The 27,608-nt window shown below is 37.5% G+C and overlaps 1 protein-coding gene and 1 long non-coding RNA gene across 2 annotated transcripts in view; both read left to right on the top strand.

Annotated features, from left to right (window-relative positions):
* The first annotated feature begins 6,502 nt into the window (after positions 1 to 6,502).
* LOC116173211 (meteorin-like protein) overlaps positions 6,503 to 27,608 on the top strand; it is a 44,835-nt gene continuing 23,729 nt past the window's right edge. Inside the window, exon 1 of the mRNA XM_031490548.1 lies at positions 6,503 to 6,890. Within this exon, the coding sequence (XP_031346408.1) occupies positions 6,754 to 6,890 (137 nt within the window). The 5' untranslated portion in view covers positions 6,503 to 6,753. The remainder of the gene's footprint in view (positions 6,891 to 27,608) is intronic.
* On the top strand, positions 7,633 to 8,900 carry LOC116173212. Its single transcript, XR_004145888.1, has 4 exons — positions 7,633 to 7,672; positions 7,756 to 7,966; positions 8,048 to 8,377; positions 8,424 to 8,900. It is a non-coding gene; the product is annotated as an uncharacterized LOC116173212 (long non-coding RNA).

The raw sequence follows: 27,608 nt of genomic DNA, 5'->3' as shown, positions 1-27,608 counted from the left end.
AATTTATGTACGAGTGACGTGACAAATCCCTATTACACAGTAGACTGAAAATTTGACCCACATAATGAGAACTTTAAAATGCAAGTTGCAAATCGCCAGTGGGTACACGGGAAAATTTAGGCGATTTCTGGAAGGTTCTTTTCCAAATGTCTCCAAAAGTTACGGTTTTCAATGAAAACGTGGCAAATGGGCGACGGATAGTCGGAAGGATTGCTTTCAAATTTATAAGAGAACGTGCCAAATCACGAGTGAGTATACGGTTTTAAATTCAAGTTGCATTGAGTTGAATTTGAGGCTCTTTCTGAAAGGTTTTCATCCAAATTTGTGTAGCAGTTACGGTTTTCTAGGAAAATGCGGCAAATCGCAGGTAGGTACATCGTTTGCAAAGAGTAGCATATTCATTGTTAAAAAACTTCATTGGTCTATTTAATGCGAATTTTTATGCCAATAAAATACAAAGGAAATGGAATTTTGGATTCTGATTTTTTATAAGATGAAAGGAGAAAGGTTTCTTATCCTACCTAATGGGAAATTTTAAGCTCTTTCGGACGGGTTTTTTTCCAAATTTGTGTTGAAGTCGCGGATTTCGAGGTAAACGTCAGAAATCGCCAGTACACGTCAACAAGCATGAAAATACAATTTTGTTTTTAAATGGATGAAAGGTTTTGCACTGACGATTTTATGAAGAAACGTCGCAAACTGGTATTAACTTTAAATATTTTTAGAAAAAAGGTACGTTTAAAGGTATTTTATAAGCATCTAAGGGAAATTTGCTCCCAAAAAGATTGTTTCTAAAAATTGCTCAAGAGTAGCGGTTTTCAAGGAAAATGACCTTTTCGTGATTCCCATCCAAATCCTTTGCTTCGATCTGATCCTTATCAATAATGAAATACAAATCTGCTCATGCAAGTAATTCTCATGGGTCGATTCCTTCGGGAAAAATTAAGATTACTTCAAACAAAATCAATATAGCACAGGCGATAAGTACACAAAAAACGTCAATCTGAACATTTTGGGAGGGAAAGCTGGACTTTGTTGAAATGTCTCAGGTTAGGTGTCCCGAATAACGTACTAAAAGTCCAGATCCCCAACTGCGCCGCTCGTCGTGCTTGCCCACCGAAATCAGTTTTTCGAAATGTAGCAGGCTTAGAGAAAAACTTTTGAAACAAAAAATGTTCCTCGTAAAATTTCCTACACGATAGCTTATTTGCAAGTTAGCCTAGACCTAACCGTTAGCCTACAGCGTTCTTTTGAGTAGTCTAATATCGAGTTTTTCGCCAGTCTACCTGCAGTATACACTATTTCAACACGAATTACTTTAGCTACGTCAGCGGAGTCAAATATTGTGTCAGGCAAGCAGACATTTCGATCGTCATCGGTTCGTTCCATAAGGCGGTCGAAAAAAAAAACGCTGCACTCAGTCTCCACGCCTACCGATGCTGTCATCAGGTGCAAAAATGGAGAGGAAACAATTTCTCTCCGATCGGATGGGGTTGGCACATACACAGTGCAGAACTTCTGCCTACACCGATGACCGCTGCGCCTAACTACTCCTGACGAGTTGCTGAATTTAATTTCATGCGCTTGTCAAAAAGGATGCTTATCTGCATGTTCGTACAGAAAAGCAGGTGCGTCCTGATAGAAGACTAAGCACCGATTTCTGTTCAGTTCTCTTCGAGGTTCTGAAATTCAGAGATACGTACTCATTTCTCTTTCTTCTCTGTGTTACAGGACTGAAATGTTCCAATTTACGCTCCGGGTGTATGGGTCTTTCATGCCTCAATGCTGAGGTACAAGCTGAGGAAGAGTCACACTTCGACGACAGTATGGACTCCGATGTCGAAACTACTCTGCATTCGGATGATGACATTGCTGTTGAGTCGAACGATGAAATGTATATAGAATTAAGTGATTATAATTTTGAACTGTAAATAAGAAAATACGTATGCTTCCAGAATCTTAATGAAATTTCTTAAACTAACGTTCAAATCGGCTATCCTATGGTACAATAAGTGAGAAGTATGTTTTTCATCAATAACAACCATAAGTACAAAAAATCATCAAAGAACTCAATATTAGACTACTCAAAAGAACGCTGTAGGCTAACGGTTAGGCCTGGGCTAACTTGAAAATAAGCTTTCGTGTAAGAAATTTTACGAGGAACATTTTTTGTTTGAAAAGTTGTTCTCTAAGCCTGCTACATTTCGAGATATTAACGAAAAACTGATTTCGGGGGGCAAAAACGTGCCACAGCTCGACGAGCGGCGCAGTTGGGGGTCTGGGCTTTTAGTACGTTATTCGGGACACCTAACCTGAGACATTTCAACAAAGTCCAGCTTTCCCCCCCAAAATGTTTAGACCGATGCACTTACCGCCTGTACTAATATGCAAATTCCTGAAAATAACGGATCTGATCTCTCCTTGGAAAAGATAGTTTTTTATACAATACATTTACGATACAACCAAACCTCCTGCAACGCGCCTGTATGTTATCTTCGTGATAAATGCCAATTTTGACGGAAGGAAAATTCGTATAAATGGTAGCTTCAACATTCGAGAAAGTAGTACTGGTGATGTGGTTATTTATGCCCAGAGATAAAATTCCACTTTTGATTGTATTGCACAAATTAATTGTTTTTAAAATCTTTACCATATGCCGTTAATCACTAAATTTTCTTTCTAGTTCCTGAGGTGTGTGAAAAAAAACCATCACCCTCAAATAAAGTGTTTACTTTCGCTTACCAAAGGAACACGGCTACTGACTGATATTGAAAGACAAACTTTCCGGAGGTCTACTAACTAGTGAAACCCCTTTCGTAGCCCCACTACGTCCTTCTGCTTTAAAAAAGGAAGTATAAAATTCACGCATAAAAATGCATTGAAATCGCACCACGAAATCGTCGTACACAAAATGGCACGTGGCTACACTTATAACTTTGGTAAAAATTCAATTTCAACCCACTTAAGGTAGTACACAATGGTTTCGTGAAAAACAATTTATAATAAATCTTTAACAGTAGAAAAACTCAGGTACCCAAAGGGTGTACGCAACAGCTCGCAAATTCGCATCTAATTTTTTAACGCGCCCAAACCGTGTACGTTTCGGCTCGAGAACTGAAGCCAGAATCTCTCCCACCTTCTTCGCTATTTGAATTTCGCTTGATAAAAAAACATAAACGGGCCCTATTTTGTGAATGAAACAATACCCTTCTAAACGTGTAGTAAACCCTGAATTTTCGTCTCGTGCTGGGCTTTTCGCACAACGAAATGGACTTTTTGGTCCGAACCGCGCTCGCTCGCCTCAATACGTTTCTTGATATGACTTGTTATCGCCCGACACATTTTCGTTCAGGTTCGCTATGAAACGGTACATGTGTAAATCTCCCCATCTTTACCAAATTTACTTTTTTAATTCTAAAGCGATCACCCGGTTTCATGAAAACGATTGTTTTAGATCTTCATAAACATTATGAGATCAAGTTAACTAAAATATGGAAGTCCGATCACTTTTTGACTAATATCTGTTAAATTCAATTGACAACTGTCAGTTACATTTATTATATTTATTATTTATGGTATTAAATAGTTGCAAATTTACTACTCGCGAAGGAAAGTAAGCAAACGTATCTAATGTAATGTAATGTAATGTTGATCTCATGCTATACAAATCCGATAAATTTCTGAACAAAGTTTCCAGAAACCTTAAGAACCTTAGGATGCTGAATTTTCCAAGAAGCAGAATATTCCATGGTTGAATATTCAAAATTATTTCATCCGTTATTTGAAATGCGTAACTTTTTTCTTGGATGTAGAAAGAGTGTACTGTAACAGTTTACTTCATTCATATTCAAATTTCAAAATTACCGCTTGCTAGGTTAGGTAGGATATAGGTGAGATGGCGTCACTTGTACGCGTGTTTCTTTCCTCATCGCGTTATTTTTTCACTTCATTTCCGTTTTAAAGCCAACGAGGTTGTACTTGTTGTAGAGCGTGGCATTGTGAATTCTTCTTAAACCAGTGGGTAATATTTGCCATCATTCACGTGAAATCTCTGGCAATTTTACCTCTTCATTGGCGTTGTCGAGTAGTGTACTCAGAAGCCGTTTTCCCCATTGCGAGGCTATATCTGGTTGAAGTTCATCGCCCTACCTACATATTCACAATTTGAGGTTGGATAATTTCCATATTTCATTGATTTAAGTATTTTTCATTACCCTCCTGACGATTTCAGGGGGTCCATGTAGTAGATGAATTCTTGTACCGATCAATCCATGTAGTAGATGAATTCTTGTATGGTATAGTTTATAGTATATCCTTGCACATTCTTGTGTGCGGAGGACATTGACCTGGCATAATTTTGGGATAGTAAATGAATTTGCATCTGGCGAATATTCCGGAGTACGAACACCTGTTGATTGCCGGCAGCTATCCGGCGTACCACCGAGTAGATAAGCGCTAACACCTAAACGATACCGGGGAGCGACCAGCTGATTGTGGAATTTTCGGAAGATACGATCTTTTACACAACCTTTTTTTTTTTTATTTGCTTCAATACCGTTAATCTAGTGTAACCTTCCGACGATTTATGATTGGAGCTTTGTATTTTGTTCACGTCTAGTGTTTGAGGTCGTGGCTCTCTTCAAGAGCAACGCACCTGTATTTAACGTATGGGTAAACGAGCCGGCTACGAGTAAGCTATTTTTGGCCCTTCCGGCTCATATAATCGTTCCGAGCGTTGTAGCTTGGGGTTTGTTTTTGTGTTACAGAACTGGAACTTCGAAGGAGAGCTCTTTTTCGGAGAAGACAGCGTATGTGTTATTCAAGGTAAGATTTTTAATTTACTTGTACCCAGTGTTGCCTATATGAGTTGTTATTCGGGTTAACTTAATTCAATCTTGGAATCCATTGAAATCTTAACTACATTTTTGCTCGATCATTGTTGTAGGGGTCTGGTAACGTAATTATTAGGGAAGTGTTCATGAATTTATTTGGGGATTATTTTTGTCATTTAAAGTATTTGTTATTGTCGTATTGAAGATACATTTTATTTGCTGATCCTGCACCGTTTTGCCAGGATTAATAAATCAGAATTGTTCGTAGTGAATTTATTATTTGGCTCTCTTGTGTTTTCCCAATTTCTATACAGGAGAGGTCAGAATTTGTGCAAAATTGGGTGGCGCTCAACTAATCATTTCTAGTAACTACCAAAGATCAAAAACTTATGTTATATGCCCAAACGAACAAACCGCTGTGGAAGATTCTCATCTCGAGCCCTTCTTTTAATTAAGAATCTGAGCTAGCTGGCCGTTTATGCGGCGGGGTTTGAGTTTTACAGCGCCGAACTAACCTCACGTTATAGTACTCACCAAGTTTAATGAAGTTCATGAACGAAATCGGGAAATTTCGGTTTTTCTGGCATATCTTCGAAAGTAATCAGACTTTTCTAGCATGATAATAACTCTAATTGCGCATTTTTTCTTTAATTTTACCATTGCCGTATCTTCTATGGTTTCGGAGATCCTTATCTTGGACACAATGTACACAAATAATAATAAATAGAGGAAGAGCATGGCGGAATTTGGTTTCCTCGTGAACTTCGCCCTTTGGGCATTATCTATATAAATATTTTCTTTTTTGATATGGGTTGAATTATTTTTAAATAAAGCCCTGTTGCTACTGTTAGTCATATCAAACATCTGAATTCGGATTCGATTTCATCTACGAATCATAAAGTGCAGTAGCAAAATGTAATTCTGTAATACTGCTGTCGTAACCAATCACAATTCACACATTTTATTCTAAGAGTATCATCGAGTCAGGAATCAGAATCGCACAAAGCAAAACTGAGTTAGTTACAGATATAACGGGAAGAGTAAATCTAAGTACATAGTACAAATACCTTGAATTAACAACGATTATCCTAAGGGAAATTGGTAAGATTGCTAGTTAATAGACGTGTAGGAGGAGAAATGGAATGGCTTTCGGCGTCGCATTTAATAGAGCCCAGGAATACCTACCTATTTGTGTTCTATTATTTATTGGAGATGCCGAACAGCACGCATGGAGCACAGTAAAAAAAGCTCTGCTTACTTTTCAACACTTTCGTTTGGCAATAAATCGTAAAAAGGTAGGTGGTTTTTGCGTCTCATCAGGACAAAGATCCAGATCCCACTCACTTTAGACACAATAGAGGCATTGTGCATTATTTGCTTCGCCAGTGAATTTACATAAAATACTTGAGATGGGTGTGGAGTAGTATGCGTTTATGTTTAATTGGAGAAGTAATGAAGATCCCTTGCGGGGAAGGTGTCCGCAACCCACCCTTCCGACGAAAACAATTTGATACCTAACATTCGGAACTATTCGCTTCGGTCCCCCTTTGTTTTCCTTTAATCTTTGAAATCTCATCTCGTCTCGTTCCAACAAGTGGTGGGAATTCGGTGACGTTCGTGGCGAACTCGTGCCAGTTAATTTTTAAAACCACTTGTTACTTCCCGCCGTAAAATTCAGTTTCAGTAAGCTGAAAGTGGTTGCAGTAGTAGAATGTTATGCGTTAACCTTTCAACTTTAATTACGTACGTGCGTTACCGTATTTTGGAAAGCGCGAAGAGCTTTTCTCGCTCCGCTCTGTTATGAGTTAAGCGAGGGTGTTCGAGTGGAGTGACTTTTAGAGATTTTCAAGAGCGCTCCTCGTACTTTTTTGACAAGGGGAGGCGGAAAAAAAGGTGATGGAATTAATTAATGTGAAGTGTAATGTGTAAAATGGGGCCGGACGTGTATGAGCGGGGCCGAGGACGTGTAGCTCTAATGGATTACTGTGTTATATTTGCATGTCTAATGTGGGTGACATCTGCGACAATTATGGGTGATGAGTGCGACTGGACCGGAAGGTAAGATTAAATCCTCTATACTTTTCAACCCTAATTGTCACCAATCAACGTCTCCGTCCCGAAGTGTTGTGTGTTACACTTCTCAATTAGGCGAAAATGAATAAATCTGCCTATAACCAGCTTCGCCTTCGGCCTTATTGGTTTGTGGAGCACTCGTGAAAATTTACGATTTCGAGTGAGAACAGTAAAATGTAGATTAGAGACGAGTTTGACCCAAATGGTTGTGTCCAAACTTTCAGATTTAGCGTCTCGTGAGGAAATTACGAAAATTGTCACAAATGCATAACGAATGCGTAGGCTTGGGAACGCTCGAAGTACTAATTTAAAAATCAAATTGAAATTTCGATACAATTACACCTCCATGCTTCTTCGTGCCAGATTAATGGTATTAGTTGTCCAATTTGAATTCATTTGTTGGTCGGTACGATTATTTGAGGTGCGTCGTATTGCAGGTAATGACTGGGGTATAAGACGGGAAAAAGGTCAAATATTTCGTAATTTTGTATTGGTAATACCTACAACAAGCTTCTGCAGGTGCTCAATTATAAAAAAATTTTATTGCCAAATTCACGTTTTATGACGCAAGTTTTTCTCATGATAGGTTGTTCACTATCTTCAATTCGTTTCCAGTTTCCACTTTGATTATTGAATAAAATTTACTTTTAGGTCCCCCAAATCAAAGAATAAAAAAAGTCGTAATTTTAGTGCAAGATTTCGATAATCAAAATTCACTCGTTTTTTTAAAGAAGGTTACATTTTTCTGGCCCAGTTTTTCGTTGTAGGTAGGTATGGGTATTTGGGTATAGAAATATCACTTCAGTAACACCTTAATGATCAATCATTCAATTAATTAATTTAATTCTAGTAAAGTAATTACGGAAGGATCTGTTACAGAACTTAAAAATCGCCGTTACCTTCAAATTTTTGGAATAATTGCAATTCCCCGGCAAATTCTATCCGATTTATACTCTTGCTAATTTATCTTTTTGGATGCATTTGGAGTAACAGATCACAATTATCCTCCTAAAAGTACCAATTGCCATTATCAAGCGCGAATACTTCAAGAATTAGTGCAGGTGAGTCTAGCTTTACCAGAAAATTTTAAAAACGCATTTTGGAATTTGATTTTTCTTGAAATACACGAGTTCATTCAACAGGTGGTATTGAGGTGCAATTGTTGTCTACTCATTTCGGAACGGCACACCCTTAGGACTAATTTTGATTTTGAAGTATAAAGTATAAACTGAGACCTCGCTGAGACGTACCTGTACTGTAAAAGGATTAAGTGATCGCAGAGCAAGAAGAAAATGTCACTTCCCCTTTCTTAAAATGAGTGGATTCCAATTATTTGGCAGGAAAATTTCAGAAATGTTTTTAGTAAGTATTGTAAATGTTTAGGACATTTTGAATTTTTTTTAAGCCTCACTTTCCGCAATATATGCAGTGCAGGTACAGTGGAAGGACTGTACTACGCCTATTCGATAGAAGTACATTTTATTATTACAGTTCAGAAATCTCATAGTCTCTTCGTAGACAACCAATGAAGCTCCGCAATCGCACTGAAATTAAGGAGGAAATTGAAATACATGTCCATTGTTTTCTTATGGAAACTCGTGTTTCTGTCGAGGTTACAAAAATGCTAACCAGTGACCAACTTCTTATGCCGCGTCCTCGAATGTTACACATAAGTTTTGTTAATACCCAATCATTTGTAAAACATGTGTCTTTAGGCAGTTTTAGGTGTAGAATAAGTTGGAATAGTTTAATTTCGATTTGTAACATTCAACATCCTGTAACAGTGGTGCTGTCGATCGCGAGTGCTTTTCGAGTCGATCTCGAGAAATATTTACGATTTCCAGATCAGACCTATACCTACCTTGACTTAAAGAAAATGGATTTTGCGGAAAACTAAATTCTGCCGCTCACCGAAAAATAAAGGCGAGAATAAAGGTACCTATACAGGGTGTTTTTTTGGGAGCTTTAGTTAAACGTTTCTGGGAAAGTAAAATAGGTAGGTTTTTGAAAATTTGTACTTAGGAGTTACGCTGAAGGCCGAATCGATGTAAAATATTTTCAAAATTGCCGCACTTCCGGAAACACCGGAAGTAGATAGTAGCTTCGTTATTTTAACTAGCACTGATAAAAATGGATTGCCATGACTATAACCGTTTTCAAGTAATCAATTATCAAGGTACCATCTGCATCCGCCATTTTTTTCATAAAGTCAAAATAACTTAAAAACCATAAATGGTAGATATCGACATATGGGTATCAAAAGAACTGAAATTTCACGTAGAATCCAAAAATGCAATAAAAAATAGGGGTTGCCATTTAAAATAACGAAGTTACTATCTACTTCCGGTGTTTCCGGAAGTGCGGCCATTTTGAAAATATTTTACATCGATTCGGCCTTCAGAGTAACTCCTAAGTACAAATTTTCAAAACCCTACCTATTTTACTTTCCCAGAAACTTGCGACTGACATCAAGTGTACAGAAAAATCTTCCCCCGCTCATTTTCGCAAAAATATCTTCGATCCTGGGAATGGGGTACTTGTCATCCTTCAAAAATCGATTCAATGTCACCTTGTAATCCGCACACAAACGAATGGAGTCGTCAGATTTTACAATCGGAACCACGGGTGTTCCCCATTGACTGTGAACAACCTTTTCAATCACGCCCATCGCCTCTAGTCGATCAATTTCAGCGTTCACACGATCTTTCAAGGCATACGGTACTGGTCGAGCTCTCCAAAATTTTGGTGCGGTGTTCTCTAGCATTTGTAAATTGCTCTCCATCGCTGGAATTCGACCTAATTTATCATCGAAAACATCGCCGAATTCCTTCAAAAACGACTTCAACAATTCATCGGAATTTGCTTGCGTGACCGTGACCTCGTGAATTTCTAAGTCATTCAGCGGACGTTTATGAAGATCCAGGATCCTAATCCACTGTCGGCCGCAAATAGAGTCAACATGATCTCCCACAATAAATAAGCGCCCAATGGTTACTTTGTTTCCAAAACTGATCGTAACATTACATGTGCCCAGTGGCTCAATTATCTCACCAGAGTAAGTCCTCAATCGAGAAGATGTGTCGGAAATCGAGAGCCCAGGACACACCTTCAAAAAATTTCGATAAGACATCGGCAAACGTGGTCGAGGAAGATGTTGGACAGATGGACAGAGGACAAGAGGAAGCATTGACAGAAGAGTCAGAAAACGTGGTCGAGGAAGACGTTGGACAGATTGGAAGAGAAGAAGTGGAAGCATTGACAGAAGTTTCGAAAAACGTGGTGGAGGAAGATGTTGGACATATGGTGAGAGAAGAGGAGAAAGCTTTGACAGAAGATTCGGAAAACCCGGTGGAGCAAAATGTTGGACAGATGGATAGAGAAGAAGAAGCATGGACAGAAGAGTCGGAAAACTTGGTCGAGGAAGATATTGGATATATGGACAGAGAAGAAGAGGCAACATTGACGGAAGAATCGGAGAACTGGGTCGAGGAAGATGTCGGACAGATGGACAGAGAAGAAGAGGAAGCATTGACAGAAAATTCAGAGACATAACAGTGCTTCTTCCTTCAAGCTTGTTACAAGCGGCATGAAATAATTCCAAGAACAACCACAGAATGACGTATGCAACAGCTTGTCTTAAACATATGACCCATAATTAGATAATTTATTTCTTCTTTGTAGAACGTTTCTTCCAGTGAAAACCAAAGCCAACAAATCACAGCGTATGGCAACAACCGAAAAAATTGCCATCAACCAATAATTCGGCAATAATTTACGAAAATGTATTGATTTTTAATTTAAGAACCGAAACGTCTCTTTAGAATCCATAAAACAACGGGATATCACATGGTATAGCAAACCTTTACGGCACACCTTTGCATATAAATTACAATAAATCCGATGCCTTTTTGTTGTTCTATAAGCGCCTGGCGAGATATTCGTTTATAAACAAAATACGTCTCTCCCAAGATAACACTTTCGTGATGTAAGCTTTTATAAATATTGAAGGTCTGGCATGGAGCAAAAACGTGTGCTCCAACTAATGAAAATATACAGAGCGTTAATAGACGACATTAATGAATATCGATATAGGTTAAGGATTTGAACGTAAAAGTTGATGCCGAGGTTGATGCGTAATTTTTGCGCACACATGTGCGATTTTTTCGTCTCCGTGAGAGTCGGCACGATTTGTATTCCCACGTTTCACTGTTTTTCTATGGAATTAATTAAAAATTTCGAAGGCGACGCGTCGATCTGCCAGGGTGACGCGTGGAGAGGAGACGTTTCCAGGTGTTCAATTTCACCGTTAATCCACCAATTATATATTTTGCATAGCTCGATCGAGCGAATAAATCATAATCTGGGTTAAATGTTTTCATAACACGACAAGACTTCTTGAAAATATTATTCCACATTATAACAAATGGCTTTTTAATGAAAATTAGAGGCAGACTGTGTAAAGAGCAAACAAATTCATTTTAATTGACTCTGCCCTTTCGGTTATAGTCCTCGCAAGCGATCGCTTCGGAGCCAATTAAAGCTAACTACATTGTTAATTGTATAAATAGAACTTTGCTATCAATTAAATAAATCGATCATGCGAGGCCTATTTTCTACAAAAGAATAATGCAAAGATAATTGAGGGTTTAACTTAATTCAATTCGTACTGGAGGGCGCTCCTCAAGGTAACAGACTTTTACCTCACGTATTGATCGTATCGGTGCGGATACGGATCGTTGCGTTAAAGGTAAATGTTACAATTTGTAGTGTAAGGTTAATTTACAACATTGGGCAAAAGTTTTAGGGCACCAGTTCCGCTTCTTCTCTGTGGGCGGTGTATCGCGTCTATAGAGCTTAATTACGGTATGCTTCGATGAATTCGGAATGGACGGGGGAAAGTTAAAATCGATCAATTCACTGAAGAAAGTATTCTGTGGAAGGCGAACTAAACGCCGAGGTTTGAGAAATAAATAATTGCACGAGGAGCGGAATGTCCTCACTAATTAAAAAATTGTATCAAAATTACTAGCTATTTAGGAGCTTTGTATATGTCAAATGTAGTATGTAGGAGGATTCTCGAATTTATTGTCGGGCGGCCGAGTGTACTGGGCCCACACCACTTTTTCAAATTAAAGTTTACTTGCAAGACATTCCAATTACGGCACGAATATATCTGTAAGTACTTATTTTAAACCCAAGTTTTATACAGGAATTATACTGGGAATTATAGTGTCTAATTAGGCCCTTTAGCTACTGGGGGAGGAGCGTTTTATGCCGATACGATTAATGTTCAGCCATAATATGGCCAAACTTCAAAAACTAAAAGCTTTTCAGCTTTTTCTTTTATGTCTAATATATAATGTGTACCAAATTTGGTTCCAATCAGTTTAGCTGGACATGAGAGTACAGACAGACAGATCGATATAATCGAGATTTTCTTTGATTCGGATTCGTGGCGCTTCAAAGCGCGCATTTCGATCAAGAAAGTGAGAGAGGAGTCATTTTTTATCCCAATCATATTAAACGGTATATGCTGACTTGCATAAATTGTGTGTTTTCTCTCACCTCTTTTTGCCATTATATTATGTGTATCAGAAAAGATGCCACCTCCACTACACCAAAGTCAAAAATGTGGGTTTCATACTCTTGGTCTAATTAAACCCGAGGTTAAACACCAACTTTGATTCAGAGCTAAAAAATTTTGAAATGTTCAGAAAACGAAATTTTTTACCGGTGATGCTAACTTGGCGCAAAAGTAGCACTCAATTCCACTGTAATTTTGTCTTATTTTAAGACTTAATTTTAACTAGCAATAGACCATTTTCAAACGTTAAGACTAACGAATTAAACCGGAGGGGCTCCAAGAGGCAGAAAAAATGGCTTACCAAGAAAGGATGCGCACGCTGTCGCATTATTGTATTTTGCTCATTCATTTTAGTTTGAGTGTCTAGTAATTGGTACAGTACAATAACTCCCGACGAAAATACTCCCGGACATAAACCCCCCTCCATTATCCCCCGAAAGACAATAACCGCCCTATCAAAACCCCCGGGAGATAACACCTACTATCACATTTTCTGTAGTTTGTTTGTGTATGTGGATTCCGAGGTGGATTCTTTTCTAAAGCAAACCCATACCAAAATTTTTAAGGAATTCAAAGGCAGTAAGGACACCAGGAGTGTTGGGCACTACGTTACTTGAAGGTTTACATTATTTTTCTTAATTTCCCTGGAGTACATAGGTATCAAATTTTTGACCGGCGGTAATTTAGCCGGAGGTTTTTGTCGTAGACCTGTGTAAGAAATGCCTTCTTTTAAACAAAGGAGACGGAAAAAAATTCAATTGTTCATTAATTATGAATAATATTCGATCAAAAGATTTTACTAAGTAACATTGTATTGATTTATAATTCCAGGGTTCCATGTGTCATTTTTCGATATAATTTTGCCAAACAAGAGTAGGTATAAATAATCATTTGATTTTATATAAAAATATGCGATCTAGGAAATATTGGTTTTCTTTCACCCCCCTTGCATCTCTAGTACGTATAGATCAAGTTAATATTTTACCAAATAAATACTATGATTTTAAAAATTTGTTAATTGTTAAATTATCCGTCTGAAACCACTAAATATTTTACTGTTTAAGGTGTTTTTTAAAAAGAGGCCCCCCGAACCCCCTCGCTGGGGGGTATTGCTTCCGCCCCCACCCAAGCAATTCTAATTATCAGTCACTGGGCTACTGAAACGAATTTTTGTTGTGGGGGCAAAAAATTAACAATCACGGCAAAGTAGTACGTAATTAAGTGGCATTTAGAAATTAGTCTTTTAGTAATAAACAAAAATTCTCAAAGAGTTAAAAAAATAAATGAGATATGTCAATTAACTTGCCCCTCCCCCCGAACCTCCCCCCTAATCGAAAAAATCCGACTTATTCTCCGACGAATTCTTCGCTTCTTCAATTTTTCATCTCTTCTTTGTACAAAGTTGGTTAAATTAGGAAATATCAAGCATTTTTTATCGCGATTACAGTGGTTGAATCATAAAACAATTGCACATCAAGATGTTCAAAAAATTACCCTCGAAATTACCTTTTTTTTAAGAACGCCCTGTATGTCTTTTCATATTTCGAAAGAACATGAAATTCTGAATAAAAAATAATAACACTTATCCATTAAAGGAACTAAAGTCAAGGTTTTTAAGTTACTTTAAAACAAGATAAAAACGTGCGAAAGTGCTGAGTACCTTGAAACTTCATCTGCCACTTGGAACCGCTCTACACCATCTAAAGGTTATCTTCAGAGAATGCAAAATGATTTCCAGTGAAATTTTCCACTTTCTCCCACTACTGGTCTAGGCAGTATCCTGCCAATAGCATCAGCAGCACATTTTCGACAGTAGGCACTTATTAGGATGCATTCTTGACAAAATAGTTGATACTCGAGGTGGTACTCTGCTTCTGGGAAAGCATAAGGGAATGGTATTTTTTGTTGACTCTATAAATTGTGTATAATTGTTCATTCTCATATTGCGTTAGCGATTTTATACGTATGAATTCATTAACAATTCAAATAAATTTTACCCAAAATCGTCCTGAAACCTTCATTTTCATGCCTACTTTCTGTCAGGAAATTATGGTGTCCATGGCAGAGGCAGAGCAGACTCCGTTTCCTGCCGCTTGTTACTTTACTGGCCGCACCAACACTTTACCGGCTGCATTTGTGACATTGCTAAATGTCTATAATGACTCCTGTCATAACTGTCAGATTGACATTAATTAAAAGTTCTATATAAAAATTGAAATTTTATATTAAAATACGATTTCGGGTAAAATTTATTACAAAACTCGCCAGTAATGTGTCATTTTCTTGACTTTTATGTAAATAATTATTGACGAAGTGTGAGTTTTCCCGGATAAATTTTAATTTTTTTACCGCTGAAGGGGAAACTAACGACGATTTTATGAAAGCTTCCAGAAACTACCACTCAAGCGAAAACGGTGCATAACCCACACAATTCAAGTAAATGCCAGTGAAGTGTGAGAAGCATTCCCGGACAATTTTTTTTAACAAGCAATAAGGAGAAACCAACGGAGGTTTGAAATTGAAACAATTGGTTCAGCTTCCAGGAGCAACTTCACGGACCTCATTTTCCCCGTACCGAAGGAAGTGACTAATCCAGAAAATCTTTTGTTATTCTGATCTCAGGGCTGTGCTACACCGCATAGAAAGAAACCGCAACGATAATAGTGGTACAGACGGGCAAAGTGCGAACAAAAACGTTCATTTTTCTTTGGGAAAATCGAGGGGAAAATACACTAAAAAGAAGAAATAGGGGGAAATATGCTTGAAAGTTTAAAATAATATCGAATTTCTTTGTTTTGAAATTTAGCCTAGTCTATAGAAGTTAGAAAGCTTTGATTGATTTTTTGAATAGAAGACCTTACTGTTTGTATCTTCTTTGTGATAAAATCCCGATAAAATCCAGAGTAGTTATGTTAAACATTTTAAACTTCTCAGCACAGGTCCACCTATTTCGTTTGTTTCTCCTGCCAATAACATTCTGGGAAGGCATTTGAAAGTTTTGAAGATTCTGAGAGGATTCTAAAAATAGTTCAAAAAGATTTGGAGAATAATCCAAGGAAAAGAGATTCCTGTGCACTGTTCCATTAATTGTCACAATTAATTCCGATACTATCCTCTTGCACCTTATGGTTAGTGGGAAAAAAATTAAAGAAATTTGAAACGGGATTTTTATCGGTAATTTGTTTTTGCAAAATATTTGTCTGATTTCTTTGGAATTTTAAAATAGTACTGTTTGACCTAACGAATAATATGGTACCGGGCAAGTTAAGAATTAACAGTTCTTCATCACTCGTTTATCTTTAAAATAATCGCTTTGACGTTTTTATTGTTTTTCGCAAGCTTGGTAAAACCGGTTCAACGGCCGATTTGCCTATTAGGTAACGTTTAGAACTTTCAAACTTCATATGTTACTTTGGGTCGAAATGGATTGCGTATACGCGCATTGATCTTACTCTTATCCATAAAAGGGGAAATAAATTGCGGCAATTGTAAGTAAATAACGTATCGGAATGGAGTAGGCGCAGTTGACACGCAATACCTACAGTATTTACAAAAGGAAACTTTTATTGCACTTGGGATTGACCATATGGGCATCACAATGCGCTCCATAATAAACCAGGTTGTGGTTGAAACCGTAATTAGCTTCTTTCCGGATTTACTTTCGATGCGTCTGGGTCGAAAAAATGTTGGGGTTATAAAATTAATGTTCGGGGTTGAAAATTATACGGATATCAGCCACGTGCACCCATTATAACGGCGAGTAATCCATAAAACGAAATTCAAAGCACACAAAAGGTAGTGAAATGCAGATATAAAATCTCGTGTTAGTCACAATACCTGTCTGAGTGTGTGTTGTAATTGAATGCACCTCGGGCAAATGCATTACTTGCAACCCACTCCTTTTTACATCGGACACGAGGCACAAACAGGCTGCCCGCCTTGGGGCTCTAGATAAATTATACACTTTATAATCAATTCGCATAAATCGGATCAGAAATGATTGTTGGTACACGAGTTGAATGTACACCTACAACTATTTCGAATTATAGGTACGCCGCTGTTTGGAATAAAATATAGTCTATGTGGTCATGCGAGAGCTCCACCCTGCATCATTAATGCCATTGTCATGTTGATATTTCTTTTACCACCCGCTTACAACGAAAAAAACTTGGAACGAAGAGCTGTGTCATTATAAAACGAGCCGCCATTAATATCTCCTAAACAACAGAAACTGTTCCCATTTTTTCGTCCCGCAATGGAGAACAAAGCACAACCATATATGCCGTAAAGTGAGAAATTAGCATAACTTCTTCTGTAATTTAAACGAGGTTAGGTGAATGTCTAAAAAGTTCGATCTAGATCGTCCCCATTTTCCTCCCCTTTTGCTTGGCAACATTAGTCCATTATCGCTTCTTTCATTTTTGAGCAAGTCATCGCATTCTTTGTAGGCATTAGCTGGGCAATTACTAGTACCTTAGGCTTTGACCATCAACTTAGACACGCCAACGCCTTCTCAACGATTACGCCGAACACGGAACTAGCCTGAAGTTCTCTTTTAAAATCATCCATAGATCGTCATGATACGGACATTAATTCAAATAGTTCGATCGCCCGAAGGGTATCGCGTTCTGGTATGCCCTAAAACCAAACCAGAAGGTCGTACCTAAGCTATTATTATCTAATTTTCGTTCCTTCGCAATTTTTTGGTTATTTAAATCAAATTCTCGAATTTCTCGTTCACGGTTATTAGTCTGGTGAATATTTAGCATCAAATTTCAGTAGCCGGGCACTTAAAATTACACGACGACGCAACCCCGTTTATTTAAATTGCCACCGACTTGGCGAGTTTGTCGGTTCGTGTAGGATGAGGAAGACGTCAATTCGTTTTAAAGCAATTTACCCTAAAATGTCTCACCCCCACAGTTCCCGTCGGAATCCTCAAGGACGGATATCAATCAAAAGTTGCCACACAGCCACACATTTCGAAACGGGTTCATCTTTGCATATGTTCGTGATTATTAAATTAATTACGCGCCGGCTTGGGAAAATGTCTTTTTCTTACAGCATAATAACCCAAATATGGTAGCAAAAACATCCGACGGATCGTCTCCAACTCCGTAAAGCGCAATCACTGTTTTTTGCTTTCTCCTTATAAAGATATGCGCAATTTGGCAGGCCACTGGCTCTGTCGTATAACCGTATTTGTAAAATATGAGCTCAACTTTTTTGTGTCTTGTTTACCGTTTGGCCTCTTCAAAAAGAAACGCCACTTATCCGGAAACATATTCGATGAAGATGTAGTGTGTAAAATGGAAATCATATCAATTACCTTATTGCGGGCCTAATTGCTTTATTACATAAATGACAACTACATCATTATTTTGTGAATTACTTATCGCTCATGTTGTTAACAATTACAAGCATCAAGAGCTTTGGATTACATTCTACTCCTGGAGCTTTTTCACGTATTATATTATTCCTCAGTCTATAGTTATCCCAGAAGGATTATCAAATTAACTGAAAAAACAGTAGGAGTCTTTAATTATTCTCGTCTTTCTTCGATTCTTAAATTTTCAACACTACAAGTTCCTTAAACAACAACTACAATAAACTGAAGTTTAAATTTTAAACTGCCAACACCAAAAGCGACAAATCGGCTGTAGGTCGACTTTCGAAACTTTAATCCTCCGCAAAATCCTAAGTATTTGAAGAATTCGAAGAATCTAAAGAAAGTAAAAAAATTCATAGGTCCCGAGCACATGCAATGTCCGAGGAATCTGAAGCATAAAAATCTGAAGAAGCTAGCAGAATCTAATAATCTGAATAGTGTTTAGTTTCCGATTACGTATTTGATTGATTATTTGTATCAGTAATTACTATTTACCATTCACAATTTATAACATAACACGACCGGGAGCTCTGTCACTAATAGTTCACTGACTGAAGCACACAAAAACGTCCATCTTTCCCGAAAGTTCTCGAACGCTTCCAAACGCTCTCAAATATTCTAGAATGTTCGTGAAATGAACTTCCTGGAAAGAATGCGTCATATTCGCTTTCTTTTCTTACCACCGATGACCCCTTTCTCAGATTGCACGAGATTTTCTTTATTTGTACCCAAATCGTGAACAACACGCCAATTTAGATTACTGTAGGCAAGGAAGTAGATGCTGACAAATGTAAGAGGTAAGGAGATATTGGGGTTTGGAGATTGCCCTTCCACAAAACCGCTTTGCCATCAATTTAAGTTGAGCCCTAAACCGAGTCTCAAATTTTTCTAGAAGTCCATCGATCCCACGGAACTAAAAAATCGATACGTGTCATTTAAGTTGACCCTTAAACATGATTACAAATCTTTAAAGATTCTTGAAGGCTTTTAAAGACCGATAAAGATTAAATGCCCACAGAAGGCTCTTGAAGGCTTTCAAAAGCTTTTGAGACATTCTAAAATGCGTAGAATCTCTAAAAAGCGTTAAGCCACGTTCACCATTCCACAGCTTTTGAATACCCTCTGTTTATTAAAGGTCTTAGAGACTTTTAAAAAGCTTTATTCTTAAAGATACCGCTTTCATAGGAGAGAAGTTTACGAACGCTGAAAGACTATCTTGGAAACTTTTTGAATCCTTAATAGTGACCTTCAGTTTAGAAAAGTGAATCGTAAAACACCAATCTCAACTAGAGCCTTTGACTGGGAATTTCTAAACTGAATTCGGAAATGAGGCACGGAACGTCTCGGTTGGAATCTAGAAACGGGTATCGGAGAATCTGTAAATGTGGAACATGGAATGTGAAAACTGGAATCCAGGAGCTCGTGACGAATCAGGAAAATTCGAGGTATTTGAATAGGGAATCCAGAAGTTAGAAACCTGAAACTGTAATATGGGAACTGTAATTAGGGGACCTATCTTTGATTTTGAACCTGGTGTTGAATTTTACAAACTGCAAATCGAATTCGGATAATGGAATGTTATAAATCTGGAATCTGGACACTAAGATTTGAGCCATAAATCTAAAACGTAGAATCTGCGATTTGAAACTGGGATTCGTACTCCAAACTGTCAACTAAAATCCAGACTCGGGTGCAGAAAGTGACATCGGGAAATGGAATCTAAGAAAGTTTGAACGTCCACCGTTATTACTATCACAGTCACATCCGAATACTGGAATGTACAAACTGGGGTATGAGATCTGAAGTCAAAAAACGCAAAGTAATTGAGACGCGGGAATTGAGAGCTAAAATCAAAATGTTGACGCTGGATCACAAAATTGGAAAGTGTATAAATCGAAAATTGAAAAAAAATAGGAAAATGGTAACGATTTCCGGAAAATTCATAAAGATGCAGCGATTCTTAAGGATCATCTTTTCCACACGTACTTATGGTGTTACGTTCGATACTCCTTTTCTAAACCGTAGGATACACTAAACATTTCGGGGAAAAATGTGGAACGGGGGGGTCTGGAACAAGGAAGATTCTGTGTTCCTTTTCCTACAATTATAAGATTTTAGTGCGGTAGAGGGAATAGTTAGGGGGTATTGCAGACCCTCCCCCTCCCCCAGTGCCATATTCTCTCCCAAAATGTTCAGCCCTAAAGATTCCTTAATAGTTTTTCGTGCAAAGTGCATTTTCCTTTCCTACAGAGCTTCCCTTCACCACGGACTTCTGCTGTTACGTTTCATGGTCCTGTTTTAAACAGTATGATACAAGTGCCTAAAGCACTCAATATTTCGGGGAAGAGTGTGGAACCCGGGGGCCTAGAGGGTATGGATTACCCCCCAGGAAAAAGAAAGATTCTGTGTTCCCTTTCCTACAATTATATCATAAGATATGATGGATTGGCTGGGGGGTAGTACCACCCAGACCCCCTGGTTTTACATTCACTCACAAAACGTTCACCCCTTCCCTGATAGTTCTTCATAAAGGTGCATCGAAGTTTCTTTCTTGTAAGGAGCATCTCTTCTGGTCTTAACGTTCGATGGTCCTTTTTTAAACAGCATGATACATTAGCCAGAAGCACTAAATATTTTGGGGGAAAATGTGGAACTGGGGGGGTATGGAACAAGGAAAATTCAGCCTTTTCCTACAACTATCATAAGATTTTCGTGCGTTAGAATGAATGGCTGGGGAGTATTGTACCCCCCAGATCCCTCGGTACTGCATTCTCTCTCAAAACGTTCATCCCCAAGGATTTTCTGATTGTTTTTCATAAAAGTGCATAGGATTTCGCACAGGAATTGAGTTTATTAATCATGGTCTCAATAAAAGGAATTAATTTCTACCAACCACAGTCCACCTCCTCGACTCCTTATCGTGATCGGGTATAATCCCTCATATGGCAAGAGCGGAGTGTCGAAGGAGGGTACGACGGTTGCTTTAAGCGCGAATATCTGCAAAACGGTGAGTCGGCGTAGATTACTCTCAAAGGGCGGTTGGAACGACAAGACATATTTATTGGCGATGGAAAAACTTAAGTATCAATGTCCAAAAATGGATTGTCGCAGAAAGGGATCATGTCGCAAAGGGAATATGCTACTACCACCTTATAACCCAATTATTGACTAAGCTATTTCGGTTTAAAATGTATACTTGTTTTATAATATGTCAGTACAGGGTTTTAAGTTTATAAAGACCTCTAGAAGACACTACGAGAATTCCTTGCAGATTCTTGGAAACCTTTGGGGACCATAAAACTTGAAGCGAAAACATTTGGGGACTCACGAAAGCTTTTAAATGCTATAGATGAATAAAGCTTATTAAAAGTACAACATTTCTTTTATTTCCACAGTTTATTTTCTGCGGTAGATTAAGAGAATTTTGGAACTTCAATATCAGGCCGCATCTACCCAGTTAGAGGCCCACTTATACAGGGTGAACATTTTGTTTGGAATGCTGAATATATCTACACAACAACAGTTTTTTTGGAGAAGCTTTTTATGGTATCCAAAATTATAAACAGTTTGCTACCAATCTAGGTACTTTACATGTGTGGTTAGTGACTTACTTCTGCAAGATCAAAACGAAAAATAGTGCTTTGCATAAAAAAGTGGCTCTCTTAGCTCTGTAGACGCCTAAATAGACGCACGGCAGTAGAAATAAGAGAGAATGTAGATTTACCTTTTTTTAAAATAATTTTTGATACAATAAATTGTTTTCAACGCGAACTAGTGAAATTATTAAATTAGTCAACACATTCATTTTTGTTAATTTGGGTTTTTCTGTTAAATTTGATAATATTATTGTATATTATACAGGAAATCGTAAAAAAACTGCAAATATATGTACGGTCTAAAGGGCGCCGTTTGCGATATACAGGGTGGGAAAGTTTCTATTTTTTTCTCGTATTTTGATGGGTTTTCGCTTCTGTAACAATTGTATAAAATTTGATACGTTACAATAAAGTATCAAAATAGTAGGGCGCTGTATACAGGGTGTTACATTTTATTTGCCACCCTGTATAACGAAAACGACGGCCTTTAGGCCTTGCAGTTTTGCATTTTTTTCTTATTTTAACGCTATCACCCCCTAAAATATCTGCATGACATTAATTAATAAATATATATCGAGGACATCAGGTGGTAAATGCGTATAAACCACTTGAATAAGTAACTGTGGGGCGTCTAAAATTAACTTATGCGCCTATATATTTTGTATTTATTTAAACATCAAGCTAATAAAATCAAACACCTTCTGTCTTAACGTGCACAACTCACAACAGTATACCCAACCGAATAAAATTAAAAGGCACAGTGTTCCAGCCAGTAAAAAAATGAAAAATTGAAAATGAATCACTCCATTTAAGCCCTTAAAGTCGTGTAGAAGATATTTATTAGTTATGTTGAAATTGTGGACAGCACCTATGCGTTGTAATGTTAAAAGGCTGAAAGTGTGTAGGTTTACATCCCACGCAGAACACAAAGGATAAGAAAACCACAATCCTACATACAATAAATGGATTATACTAGAAATCCATTACCGTGTAGATTATTTTTCAAAAAAAGTATGGCACATTTTAAGATGATTAGGTTGATTTAATAATAAGATCGTTGGTGCGTGCCAACGGAGGTTAAAATTTATTTTGTAGAGTAGATTAAAACCCACACCGCCTCTACACACACGATTTATGACTCGTTGGCTTTAATAAAATTTACCTACGTACGCCATGATTAATAAGGACAATTTCATTGTTCAATTAAAACAAAGCGTGTACATTCCGAGCGTGTATAATTTCGTAGATTAACGTCCTCTTAAAGAACACGTTGTTTTGTAAACAGCCAAATTAAAATTAATGGCTCCATCTTAATACTTTCGTGGGGATTAACAAGATTTTTGTCGGCGTCTTGATGTTAAAACTCGAGGAAGGAATGTGTCTCTTCCCAACCCCTATAATACGTGTTTGTTTTGAGCGGGAGATTTTCGTCTCGTATTACCTTCAGGTTACGCGCAAATGTTTGAATCCTTGGGGGATAGCCATTAGTACGAACTTCGCGAAATCCGGATAACCGAAAATATGGAAATGATATGCTAATGTATGCAGGAACGTTCTTTGACAGACGAACGAGGAATGTCGCCGCAGCATCCTCGCATAATGCCGTCATTACCAAATAGAAGCTTAAAGATATACAATTATTATAGTTGGTCAATTAACTTTTTTTGGGCACTCGAGGTTCGAACATCGCAATTACGTTAACGTTTTCCACTTTTTCAACTTACTACCTGTAATTTACAATTAAAATGTTATGTAAATACGTTAACTTTCAAAAATATCGTATACTGGGTGTTAATAAGGTATGTAGAACGTCGTTAACGCCTTTGATTTGTTTTCACATATTTGCAAAGATCGCTTTTGGTTCTTTTTACCACTTAACATTCTTTTTGCCTCATCTTATATAGCTACCGAAATGGAAAAATGGCTATAGGGTTGCTCGAAGTTAGTAGTAGTATTCCAGAAATGCATATTCACATTTTAATTAGCAATAATTACGGCTTCATTTCCCCAATAGAAGTGGATTACCCGTTATGTTCTTTTCCGCGAGCGAAGGTAGGATAGTTTAGGGGATTGTAAATCGTGTGTGTAAATGTTATATCTCAATATGTTGCTATATGCTGTGCATATTTTGCATACTTACACACTTGAAATATGTAAATATATTGCTGGAGGATGCTTTTCGAAGTCCACTTCAATTTTTATTTGACAATATCCGACTGTTTTTAGGGTCGAAGGTGGAAAGTTCGATTGTAAGTTTAAGTTTTAACGTCTTTAGCTGATGGTTAAAGAATAAAGACTGCATTTTCCCACTTTAAACTTTTAAGCTCACTCTGTGGTTGGAGGTTCTTAGTCAATAGTTAACTCTAATCAAAGCGTTTTTTTTTCTTGTGTGGAAGAGGTAAAGCTAGTTTTACATCAACAATTTCTGCATCAATTATAACGTACGAGTAACTTCATATATATATCAAAGGCCTCGTGGATCCTTCGCGAAAAAATACATTAATTCTGTTCCCCTATGGCGCGTTCTCGGTGGGATACACGGATGTGGATAAAATATCCGACATTTTTTTAACACCCTGTACGCATTACCATATTGCCTAACATTGCCATATAATATAATGCCATTACAGTGTGCAAGTGCAAGTTAAAGACACCATTTCAGGACATAGTGGTGGCGGGTAATGCGTTACAAAATCAGACTGTGCACATTTGAAATCTTTTGAAGTTGTGTCGTAACAGATGTCGTTTCAGAATACGTTTAAGATTTGTTGCAAAATTACAATGTGTACACTTTAAATATTTTGAAGGATTGCGTATTTTTAAGGGGCACACTGTGCACTTTTTAAGTATTTGGAGGTATTGTGAGTTAACTCGTTCATTGCAAAATCACGCCGTGCTCATTTGAAATCCTCTGAGGACTTATGTGCGGTTGTCTTTCAAAACATGTTGAAGATTATTGTAACTTAAAAATTAGCCTTTGTGTCCTCTCCAATTGACTGATCACATGATCTTGTCCACCACACGTTCTGTATACTCCTGAAACGGAAAATCAAACACACCTATACTTATCACTTTTTAATCAGGGTTGGTAAGATCGAAAACATTTTGATCTGACGGTTGCTGTCATTAGTGCACTTATTTACTTTTCTAATTTTCTTTATATTATTTGATATTTCTTTCCCAAATTCAAAATTATAATAGTTATTCGCTATTCGGGACGAATCTAACAAATCAAAGATCATGAAAATCGGTCCAGTTGTTCTTGAGGTATAAGTAGTGTAACATACACGACTTTGTTTTATATTATTATATATTACGATATACAATAGGATTAGGAATATAAGACAAATTCCAAAACAAATAAGAGAGTGGGTAGACATCATGTTCTCGAATGAACTAAAAACGACTTCAAAAGCCATTAATGTTAAGGCTGCAATGTCCGACATTATTTAAAAAATCCCCATAGTGAACATTAAAAAAACTCACCCTGTATAACATGTAACTGTATTTAATAAATACGTATTTTTAGTAACAGCAGTTTTTTTTAAATCTCGTATTTAATCAGGGAAGGGAGGCGTGAGAATTTTTGTTTTCAGAAAGGGGGCGCTATAAAAGGATGTTTGGGAACCCCTAATGTACAGTATGAAATAAATGCGTTTAAAATATAAGTAGGTACGTAATATTTTAAATAACTAAATACGTTATAGTTATTTATGTATTAAGGGCATAATAGTGATGTTTATATTCTCGAGGGCGACGAGTTAAAAAGCTCGAGGGCCTATGGCCCGAGAGCTTTTTAGTCGCCCGAGAGTATAAACATCAGTTTATGCCCGTGGTACATACACAATTTTATGTTTTACAAATAGTTTTCTTCGTCAAAATTCGTTTACAAAATAATTCATTATGTTTGATCGAGTATGCGTGGTTCAAATTTGTTAATGTGATTGAAACCATCCAAACGTCAAACGTAATTTTAAATAATTCAATTCATCGTGAATGAGGAAGAAGTTCCAGAAACTATACGAAATAAGGCCAATCTTGCGATTTAGTAGATATTGACAATTAATAATTGACGTATCTAATTTTCAATGACCTGCAAGTATTTGTTCGTTTTGTCATTAAGTATAAATGAGTTACTATGGTGATACTTAATACCCTAGGGCATAAAGTGGTACTTTATGCTCGCGTATCACAGATATAAAATGTGCTATGATAGGTTAGTAAGACATAAAATGTTTTATGGATATTTGCAATGACTGGGAAATTTAGGCATTTAGCACACTCATTAAAACGTAAAAATTGTAAGAAAATAATGCAACTGTTATTGAAATGTGCAACATTTCCCAAGGGTTTTCGAAACGTTTCTAAAATTTCCTACACATTTCTTCAATATGTTTAATATTTCAATATTTTCAAAACGTTTGCGACATTTCAGACGTCGCCTAATATCTCCGAAATTCCGGTAACATACGAGTAAAACATTTCCTGAAACACTGTCCCAAAGTGTCATCCCTTGACTTAAGAGGTATGCCATGGTTCGTACAATTAAAATAACTCACTGGAATCCTCTGTTTTTTTGTAGTTGGTTGGCAGCGTTCCCTACCACATGTTACATAATTGATTTCTCTTGCTTGCACTTGTGAAAGGAGGCAGTTAATTGACAAATCTATAATTGAGAGGGTTCTGCCCTGCTGATGAAAGCCCCTTTTTGCTGAACAAAACCATTCAAAAGCCAAACGAATGGAGGGTGTGGTTTTGAGGCTGTTATGATTACTAAATTCGCCTCCTAACATAATCCCCAAAGACCAACCCTGCGATTTGTGCTCATCACGAGAATGCGCTCGCAAGAGATTTGAAAAATTCAGCTTCACCTTTTAAAATATCAGCGATGTCATTATTTTTAGTTTCCTACCAATTTTATTAATTACCACAAGTGAATGAAAGAAAAATTCATGAATTGATTGGGAGTTTCCCTTTTGGCAAATGCTCTGGGGACAGATTAAATAACAGCAAAACGTCAAAGCAGCGATCGAAAATTTAATTGATTCGCCCGCAAACTACAATGACAGTTGCCTTTGGAAAAGGTAATCAAACTTCATTTTTTTTATTCCATGCCCCAGATGCTACGTTATCGCCCAAAATGTCTAGAACAATAGCATGATTATTTTGTGGGAGATCGTATTCATCAAAGCTCTAAGGGCTGCATGTTTTGAGGGAGAACAGCGGAGAAGGGTTTCACAGGAGGAATCGATTACTTTTCCCAAAAGGTAGTTGCTTAGTATCCAATACCCCCAGACCCCCGTGCCACATTCCCACCCGAAAAAGGTCCTGGGTTATAAATTGGCTAACTGGGCTATGGGCGCCAGTTTCGAGGGGGGGGGGGGGCGTTGCGGCAAGATGTGCTGAATTATATTTTTTTCATTCATTCGGGTCCCGAACAACTAACATACTTATGATTATTGTCTAGGGGGAATAATTTACTTAATTCGCGAGAGTTCTAAAACCTATTCGGAGGTGTGGAAACCTCCAATACCAGTGTAGAGGATGAATAGAGTACCTTTTCCCGAAAACTAGCATAGCAGTTGCTTCGGTTGCTTGTTTTAAGAATTTTGTTCGCTGTCAAGGTGTTTCATCACTCGGAGCATTTGGCAAATTGCAATTTCATCAGGCACGCGTGACGAAATTGAGAAAAATGAGGTGCGGTTTGCGTTTGCACCTGTGAAGGACAATTGTAATTACGATAATATGCGCGTTTATCGCGGGTGTACGATTCAAGTTTTTGCAATTGTCATTTGTAAGCGTCCTTGTTGCTTCATAAAGAAACCGCGTATTACAAAACGAAGACCTTATGGGTAGGGTAGGGTTTATGAATACAATCATTTTTAAGAGCTTTCGATTGTAGCGCAGTCATTTCTTTGTCCATTATTTTATAGGAGTAATCAAGTTTTAGTCTGTTACGGACTGGACCACGTAATTTATAACCCTGAACAGCTTTGGGCGATCTCTCGCTAATACATTCTCATATACATAAATCATTAATCCAAATGTCTAAGCGATAGCTTACTATTTGAATAGACCTTTTTGTTACGGAAATTGCGCAGACCTTCACGCCAATCAATCGTAAGTTCGTGTAA

Source organism: Photinus pyralis, unplaced genomic scaffold (assembly GCF_008802855.1).
Source record: "Photinus pyralis isolate 1611_PpyrPB1 unplaced genomic scaffold, Ppyr1.3 Ppyr1.4_LG6, whole genome shotgun sequence".
NCBI lineage: Eukaryota > Metazoa > Arthropoda > Insecta > Coleoptera > Lampyridae > Photinus > Photinus pyralis.
The sequence above is the reverse complement of the archived record's forward strand: the minus strand, read 5'-3'. Positions and strand labels throughout refer to the sequence as shown.